Source organism: Bombina bombina, chromosome 1 (genome assembly GCF_027579735.1).
Source record: "Bombina bombina isolate aBomBom1 chromosome 1, aBomBom1.pri, whole genome shotgun sequence".
NCBI classification, from domain to species: Eukaryota; Metazoa; Chordata; class Amphibia; order Anura; family Bombinatoridae; genus Bombina; species Bombina bombina.
The window spans coordinates 337,913,844-337,923,406 of NC_069499.1; the positions used below are offsets into that span (position 1 = coordinate 337,913,844).

At 38.5% G+C, this 9,563-nt stretch overlaps 1 protein-coding gene across 1 annotated transcript; it reads right to left on the bottom strand.

Annotated features, from left to right (window-relative positions):
- Positions 1-762: 762 nt before the first annotated feature.
- Positions 763-4,167, bottom strand: GPBAR1 (G protein-coupled bile acid receptor 1). Its single transcript, XM_053689805.1, has one exon. It carries the CDS (start codon positions 4,033-4,035, stop codon positions 3,028-3,030), a length of 1,008 nt encoding a protein of 335 aa, XP_053545780.1. The 5' UTR covers positions 4,036-4,167; the 3' UTR covers positions 763-3,027.
- Between the last annotated feature and the right edge of the window lie 5,396 nt (positions 4,168-9,563).

Here is a 9,563-nt window from a genome sequence, read left to right on the forward strand (position 1 = left end):
CCCTAAACCTCCGGTCTCCCACATCGCCCCCACTATAATAAAGTTATTAACCCCTAAACCACCGGCCTCCCACATCGCCGCCACTAAATAAACCTATTAACCCCTAAACCGCCGTCCCCCCACATCGCAAAACACTAAATTAAACTATTAACACCTAAACCTAACACCCACCTAACTTTAAATTAAAATTACAATATAACTATATTTAAATAAATAAAAACTTACCTGTGAAATAAAATAAACCTAACATTAAACTATAAATTAACCTAATATAACTATTCTAATAAAATAAAAAATACTACCAATTAAAATAACTAAATTACAAAAAATAATAAAGACTAAATTATGAAAAATAAAATTCATTCAGCTCTTTTACAAAAGCCCAAAGCTCTAATCGAAAAAAAAAAACCTAACACTAACTCCAATCTACTCACAGTTCCTGAAGTCCGGACATCCACCTTCATCCAGGTGACGAGAAATCTTCATCCAGGCGGCGACACTTTCATCCATCTCAGGGACATCTTCTATCTTTATCCCAGTGGAGCGGAGCGGAGTTATCCTGGAAGCCGATCCCATCCTGCACGGAGCGTCCTTTTCATGCAGTCAACGCCGTACAGGATGGGATCGGCTTCCAGGATGGCTCCGCTCCGCGCCACCGGGATAAAGATAGAAGACGTCACCGAGATGAATGAAGGTGTCGCCTCCTGGATGAAGTTGGATGTCCGGACTTCAGGAACCGTGAGTAGATATTCTGGGGTTAGTGTTAGTTTTTTTTTGGGTGGGTTTTTTTTCTAGATAAGGGCTTTGGGCTTTTGTAAAAGAGCTGAATGCCCTTTTAAGGGCAGTGAAAAAGAGCTGAATGCCCTTTTAAGGGCAATGCCCATACAAATGCCCCTTTAGGGGCAATGGGTAGCTTAGGTTTTTTTAGTTAGGTTTTTTATTTTGGGGGGTTGGTTGGGTGGTGGGTTTTACTGTTGGGGGGACTTTGTATTTTTTTACAGGTAAAAGAGCTGTTTAACTTAGGGCAATGCCCTACAAAAGGCCCTTTTAAGGGCTTTTGGTAATTTATTGTAGGCTAGGGGGTGTTTTAATTTTGGGGGGCTTTTTTATTTTTATAGGGCTATTAGATTAGGTGTAATTGTTTTTATTTTTGATCATTTTGTTTATTATTTTTTGTAAGCTTAGTGATTTTTATTTTTTATAATTTAGTAATTATTATTTTTGTAATTTTAGATTTTTTTATTTTTTACGTTGTGTTAAGTTTTTTGAAATTTGTAATTTCGATTTTTTAATTGGTAGTATTTTTTTATTTTATTGGAATAGTTATGTTAGGTTAATGTATAGTTTAATGTTAGGTTTATTTTTATTTCACAGGTAAGTTTTTATTTATTTAAATATAGTTATATTGTAATTTTAATTTAAAGTTAGGGGGGTGTTAGGTTTAGAGGTTAATAGTTAAATGTAGTGTTTTGCAATGTGGGGTCCGGCGGTTTAGGTGTTAATAGGTTTATTTAGTGGCAGCGATGTGGGAGGCTGGAGGTTTAGGGGTTATTTATTTTTTTATAGTGGTAGTGATGTCGGGGAGCAGCGGATTAGGGGTTAATAGCTTTTATTAGTGTCAGCGATGTCGGGGAGCAGCGGAATAGGGGTTAATAACTTTATTGTAGTGTCGGCAATGTTGGGGAGCGGTGGAATAGGGGTTAATAACTTTATTATAGTGTCGGCGATGTCGGGGAGCGGCAGAATAGGTGTTAATAACTTTTATTAGTGTCGGCGATGTCGGGAGCGGCAGATTAGGGATGTTTAGACTTTGGGTTTATGTTAGGGTGTTAGGTTTAAACGTAACTTTTTCCCCATAGATATCAATGGGGCTGCGTTACGAAGATGTTTTATTCTGCACTTCAGGTGTTAGTTTTTTTTCTAACACTCTCTCATTGATGTCTATGGGGGAAAGCGTGCATGAGCACATCAAAGCAGCCCTTGCATTTTGTGCGGTATGGAGCTTAATGCCACCATATCGCATGCACAAGGAGGCTTTTCAGTAACTCGTAATGGCAGTACTATAGAGAGTGAAATAACACAACTTTTTGGTATTAGTTTCGCACCCTGTTTAGCGCAAAACTCATAATCTAGGTGTTTGTGAACAAGATAACAGAACTAAATTGGAAAGTTGTTTAAATTGTATGCTGTATCTGAATCATGAAGGAAACATTTTGGGTTTTAAACCCATTTAATAAAAGAAAACATTTTGTCATCAGTCCTTAACCACAGTGTAAACGTCCTAACTGCATTATAGCAGAAACTGAGGCAAGAAATAAAAATAATTTGTTTGGGGACACTCACTTCTAATGGAAAGTGTATGTAATCTTTACAACATGTTGTATAACATAATTAGAGTAACTAGTGAATGCCCCATTAAAAGAAAAAAAATAATAATAAAAAATTGCTTTATGTACAGTTGCAACCAGTTCTGGATATTCAGCTACAGTCCCATTTTTAGTCCTTTCCCGGATCCCTGTGCTGATGCATCAGACAACCTCTTAGTATATTTACTGTACACTCATTAAATCCTTCAGTATTTGAAGCAGTTTCTCCTGTAACAATGAGTCATGTTATAGATTAGCAGAGCTATTACTCGTCTATAGATCATATTGGCAACTATATTTAAGACAAAACTGTAAACAAATATGGGATAAGCCAGCAATGCACTTGACAAATAGCTTGCTCCCATGTACCATTCCTGCAGTCTGCCTGATCTTGTAAACAAAAAGCGGAAGTGCACTGGTGCCTCTATTAAATTACATTCTAATGTTCTGTAGTCATGGTGGGATGGGAATGCTGCCAAAGAAACCAGAATGAGTTCTGTATCAAAGTCTGCTGCAATAAAGACAAACACATCTCTGTTCTTTCCAGCTGTATTTTACTCTTTCTTAAGTCTGGGGCAGCAGTGCAAGACATGACTATTCCGCTGCTGCTTGCTAGAGAAACCACCATTACCTTTCCAGCATATTAGCAGTCTGTTTATTCTTAAGACTGGAAATCACATTGCTGCAAAGTTGTTAAACCATCGTCTAAAGTGTGCTCCTTCCTTGTCAATTCATTACGTCTGCATGGTATCTTTGGCGATTTGCTGCAGTGACTACAGTACTTTTGGCAGATATTCCTATAAAGTTCAGTGTATTGTCGATTAGTAAGTCCAAGAATGACTGGTATAACAGCAGCACTGCCGCTCCCAACACAAGTTGTGATAAGGACAATCCACCAACTGATCTTGTACTGCGCCATGGCAAGTACAGAGACTTGGAGAAAAGCAATGTAAGGGACCCAGCATACTAGGAAAGTCAGGGATACGATGGAAATGCACTTGGCATACCTAAGGTTCATCTGGCGTTCCAGAACGGTGGCTGCTTCCCTCTGCACTGAACGATGAAGTTTTTTTATATCCATTAGCTGCTTCCTGGCTACAGAAAGCATTTTGATCGTAATAAAAATAATAGCTAGGATAGAGGGAATCACAACACCATAGGTCTCTAGGTAAATGTAGGGACGGGGGAAGACAAATTCATAGGAGCATGTGTTATTCATTTCCCAGGAGTTCCAGCCCAGTAGGGGAAGGCAGGCAAACACTAGTGGCAGTATCCACACAAGGAGCAAGGCAAAGGGCACAAAACGGTGTACCCAGAGGTTGCGATAGTGTAAAGGATACATGATGCACAGGTATTTTTCATAATGAACCATAAGTAAATTGGACAAAAAGGAGAGGAAAAAGAAATTGGGGGATATAAAGGCAGCTAAACACTGAAAGTAACTCAAATCCTTGCTGAACCTCATACGTGGGATACAAGGTAGTGCCACTCCAGTGAAGAAGTCAGCAAACAGCAAGCTAAGGAAGAAGTAGTTAGCTGTGTTATGAAGCTTACGGTTGCACAGAATGCCCACAATGATGAAAAGGTTTGTGAGGATGATGAAGGCAGAGAGTGGACTGGAGAGGAGGATGATAAGGTTCCGCTGATCCTCTGAATAAACGTCTGCCATCCCTCAGCAGCTCACTGGTTAGAACAAGTTTTTATGGAGAATTGTGGAAGCATTCTCCTTCTGGAAAATGATGCTCGAGCGAAGGATATTTAGTAGCATTAGCGGTAGAAGGTTACTCGTTTCCACAGAGAAGAACCTATAGGCAAAAACAAAAATGATATTGATTTTATTGTTGTACCTAATTCAGATAAGGAGATCATAATTAAATATAGAAAATCATTTGGTAAGGGTAAAATTAAATATTTCTACTTTCTTGATTTGATGCATCTGAAGTATACTTGAGACAAAACTGCTTCAAAAAAAGGTACCCTCATTAACTAGGTCATTATAAAGGGACATGAACCCGATTTTTTTCTTTCGTGATTCAGACAGAGCAATTTTAAAAAGTTTCCAAATGTTTCCTTATTTTATAATTGTTTCATTATCATACATGCCATCGTGCTCTTGCAAATAAAAAAAAATAAAAAAATTATAGGTAAACTATACTGCCATATAGTCCTAAGGTACTGTGGCCCATATTTATCAAGCTCCGTACGGAGCTTGAAAGGCCGTGTTTCTGGCGAGTCTTCAGACTCGCCAGAAACACAAGTTATGATAACCCTGTCCGCCTGCTCTGAGCAGGCGGACAGGAATCGCCGGAAATCAACCCGATCGAGTACGATCGGGTTGATTGACACCTCCCTGCTGGCGGCCGATTGGCCGCGAGTCAGCAGGGGGCGGCGTTGCACCAGCAGCTCTTGTGAGCTGCTGGTGCAATGTTAAATGCGGAGAGCGTATTGCTCTCCGCATTTAGCGAGGTCTTGTGGACCTGATCCACACTGTCGGATCAGGTCCGCAAGACCTTTTATAAATAGGGGCCTGTATGTGCAGTTTCCTAAACCTACCTGCCTGGTTTTCAACAAAGGATACCAACAGAATAGTAAATCTGATAATAGAAGCAAATTTGACACTTCCTTTAAAAAAACAACAACAAAAAAAACATACATGCTCTGTCTGAATCATTGGGGGGTTTCATGTCCCTTTAAAAACAGGATTACCTCCTTGTGTAAATTGTGCTTGCACTGCTATAGAACTACATTTATACCTTAAAGGGACCGTATACTATACAATTGTTTTCCCCTAATGGGTTTCCAATTACTTTTTTTACCAGCGGCAGAGTATAAAATGTATGAGATGTGCTTTTTTAAGGTTTATTTGTGTATATGAATTAGCTGATTTTGTGTTTTGAAACCACAACCTAATAAAATGGGTTGAGCTTGTAGGTATAATCAGATCTCATTACTTTATCACATTGTGTACATATACATGTTTCTTTATCTTAGACAGTATCCCACAAAAGTGAGTAGACCTCTCACATTTTTGTAAATATTTTAATATATCTTTTCATGTGACAACACTGAAGAAATGACACTTTGGTACAATGTAAAGTAGTGAGTGTACAACCTGTATAACAGTGTAAATTTGCTGTCCCCTCAAAATAACTCAACACAGCCATTAATGTCTAAACCGTTGGCAACAAAAGGAGTACACCCATAAGTGGAAATGTCCAAATTGGGCCCAATTAGCCATTTTTCCTCCCCAGTGTCATGTGACTCGTTAGTGTTACAAGGTCTCAGGTGTGAATGGGGAGCAGGTGTGTTAAATTTGGTGTTATCGCTCTCACACTCTCTCATATTGGTCACTGGAAGTTCAACATGGCACCTCATGGCAAAGAACTCTCTGAGGATCTGAAAAAAAGAATTGCTCCTCTACATTAAGATGGCCTAGGCTATAAGAAGATTGCCAAGACTCTGAAACTGAGCTGCGTTACGGTGGGCAAGACCATACAGCGATTTCACAGGACAGGTTCCACTCAGAACAGGCCTCACCATGGTCGACCAAAGGAGTTGAGTGCACATGCTCAGCATCATATCCAGAGGCTGTCTTTGGGAAACAGACGTATCAGTGCTGCCAGCATTGCTGCAGAGGTTGAAGGGGTGGGGGTCAGCCTGTCAGTGCTCAGACCATACGCCGCACACTGCATCAATTTGGTCTGCATGGCTGTCATCCCAGAAGGAAGCCTCTTCTACAGATGATGCACAAGAAAGCCTGCAAACAGTTTGCTGAAGACAAGCAGACTAAGGACATGGATTACTGGAGCCATAGAAAAAAACCACAGAAAAGTCAAAATTTACTAAGGCAAAAACTCGGTCCATTGTGATCAAGCAAGGGGACAAAGGTGGAAATATAGTAGTGATGGACAGACAAACATATATAGATGAAGCATTGAGACAACTGATGGAAAGGACATCATACTGCACCCTAGGTAGTAACCCAACTAGACACTTTCAACATAAATTAAAATCTTTATTGGATGATGGTCTATATGAAGGGTTTCTGGATAAACATACCTTTGATTATTTGTATGTAACTAATCCAGTTGTTCCTATCTTTCACCACCTGCCTAAGGTTCACAAGGGGCTAGACAACATTAGAGGACGTCCCATTGTGGCAGGGATTGGTTCTCTATATGAACTGTCTGAATGGATTGGCAGCATCTTACAACCTTTGGTGACGTCACTCCCAAGTTATTTGAAGGATACCACTCATTTATTGACCCTTGTAGAGCTTTTGCAGGTGGTGAAAGATAAGCAGTGGTTAAAAGTTGATGCTACGGCACTCTATACTTCTATTCCCCACACTCTAGGTCTTGGAGCCGTCAAGTATTTTTTGAATAGGATGACTAATTATAATGATGAGACCATTACTTACATTCTTAGGGTTATCTAGTTCTTACTTGAGCACAACTACTTTTTGTTTGAAGGTACTTACTATCTCCAGAAGAGGGGGACTGCGATGGGGGCAAAATTGCCCCCTCATACGCCAACCTGTTCATGGGTTGGTGGGAGTCAGTCTTCCTCTTCAGAGATAATAACCCCTAAAGGCATCGGGTAAACTATTACATGAGATTTATTGATGATCTCATATTCATCGGCACATTTAATATATCAGAGGCTAGTTCTTTTGTGGAGTTCCTTAATCAAGGGATTCCAGAAATCCAATTTACTTATGAGTGGCAAGAATTGGAGATTAATTTCCTTAATATCTGTCTTAAAGGGACACTCAATCAAAATTAAACTTCATTATTCAGATAGAGAATGCCATTTTAAACAACTTTCCAATTTACTTCCATTAACAAAACTTTTTGAGTCACCAGCTCCTACTGAGCATGTGCAAGAATAAGTGTGTATGCATTTGTGAATGGCTGATGGCTGTCACATGGTACGTGTATGCATTTGTGATTGGATGATGGTCGTCACATGGTACAGGGGGAGTGGAAAAATACATAACTTTTAAAATTGTCAGAAAAAAAATCTGCTACTCATTTGAAGTTCAGACTCAGTGCTATTGCATTGTCTTGTTATCTTGCATGTGTTGATTATGCAAATCTACTGTGTTGACTGGTCCTTTAAATTTGATCACACTTACAAATGTATTGACACAAAATTAATTTGCAAGCCCATCTCAGTAAATTCACTATTACACGCCTCTAGTTCACATCCAAAACATGAGGCATTGCTAAGGGCCTGTTCCTTAGAACAAAACGTATTAATTCCAAAACAGAAACATATACTTTGGACAATATTTCATTACAACAAAGGTTTAGAGATAGAGGGTATTCAGAAAAAGTGATTAGCAATGTTTTGAAAGATGTGTCACAAATACCCAGAGAAAACCTTTTAAAATCTGCTAAACCAACCACTAAACAATCTACTCAGGTTCACATGGTACCTACATTTGTAACCAAATATTCCTCACAATATTACAAAAATTTGTACGGGTCCAAGTACCGGTCCAAGTTTATCGCCTTATGTCACAGGACAAACCTTTAATACAAAAGGGTGCATCAATTGATCATCCAAATTTGTTGTCTACCTCATTCAGTGTACACAACACTTAAAACAGTACGTAGGTATGACTACCCGTGATGTTCGTACTAGAATTCATGAGCACTTGGGGTATATCACAAATAATAAAAGATGTTCAGAACTCGCCAGACATTTCTTTGATATTCACGAGGGCAATGTTGGCTCCTTTAAATGGAAGGCCATTGAGATTATCAGAAATCCAATGAGAGGTGGTGACAAGTGAAATGTTCTGGCGAGACAAGAGGTCTTTTGGATCCACAAATTATGCACTTTAGAACCGAATGGGTTTAATGCTGAGAACGATATAATACATTTCTGGGAATTACTTTTATTTATGGTATTGTATCCTTATTACAAGCTGAATAATACGTATATCACGTTTATACACTTTGTACTATATAATGTGTTCTGTCATCTAGCGAATTTTATATAGCTTATTTTATGCCTATATATATATATATATATATATATATATATATATATATATATATATATATATATATATAATGAGGGCAATAGACGAAAAAGTTCTCGCAAGCTGATTAAATAAAAACAGTATCTTTATTAGTTCCAAAATTGATGGATAAAAAAGACCCGGAGGGTCTACAGCAGGTATAGGTTATACACACTCAGCAGTGAGCATTGAATGCTGACATGTTTCGGCCAGGAGGCCGTAATCGTAGCTGTTCAATGCTCCGGCTGTAAAACAATTTAAGAGCAGTGCCCACTTCCTACTGGTCACCAGAGGACCAATCAGCTGATCTAGTTAGTAGGTGTGTGTGTATAGTACCTTGTAGGATAGTTAACCTATTAGTCACCCTAGTGGGTGTATTACTAAACTTTTACAATATATATATGCCATGGGATAAATGTGACAGATATCATTGTAACCCATATATGATACATAACATATGTCTAAGTGCCCCCCAGAGAATGACTCAGTCTATATTTATAACAATAATCACTGTTTTAATTTTAAGGATCTTATATCCTCACAGTGTCTCTTGGATAAATTTAATATACCTATATTGGCACAGGACACTTCTATGGTTCAAATATATGGGATAATAACATTAATCTCAAAGGTTATTAGGGAGTCTCAATGTTCCTATATAAGTGAACATAGCCCTAAAACGGAAATAACATAATAGAATGTTGTGTTTATTTATTTGTTTACAGTATAAACCTTAGTGGCTGGTCCAAAACAAGACCTTGAAGTTTTAAACCCCTATATATTTGTAAATGTGATAAATGGTTTTCCAAGCTTGCCCGTGTAAGGGGATAGTGAAGCAACTAAAATCTCTGTTACTTCCAGAGTGAACTTAATACACGTCAAAATGAGCTAGATTACCCTAGATTTGATGACATGTTGAAAAAAATCACTCACAGAGTCTAAAAACATTACCTTGAATATTAAACATACAAAGTACATAAGGGACCAAGCCACAATAAAGTAGTATACATTTGGAACCACACACAGGGAAACACTAACAGATGGAATCCTAACTCTAGAGGGAGATCACATAGTCGCAACAGGAGGAGAGGGGGGAATAGGAGATCACAAAGTAATAACTCAGGAGATATCAATACATCTAATACATCAAATTCCACTGATAATCC

Coding starts and splice junctions, on each gene's coding strand:
- GPBAR1 (XM_053689805.1), bottom strand. CDS start 4,035: ATGGCAGACGTTTATTCAGAGGATCAGCGGAACCTTATCATCCTCCTC.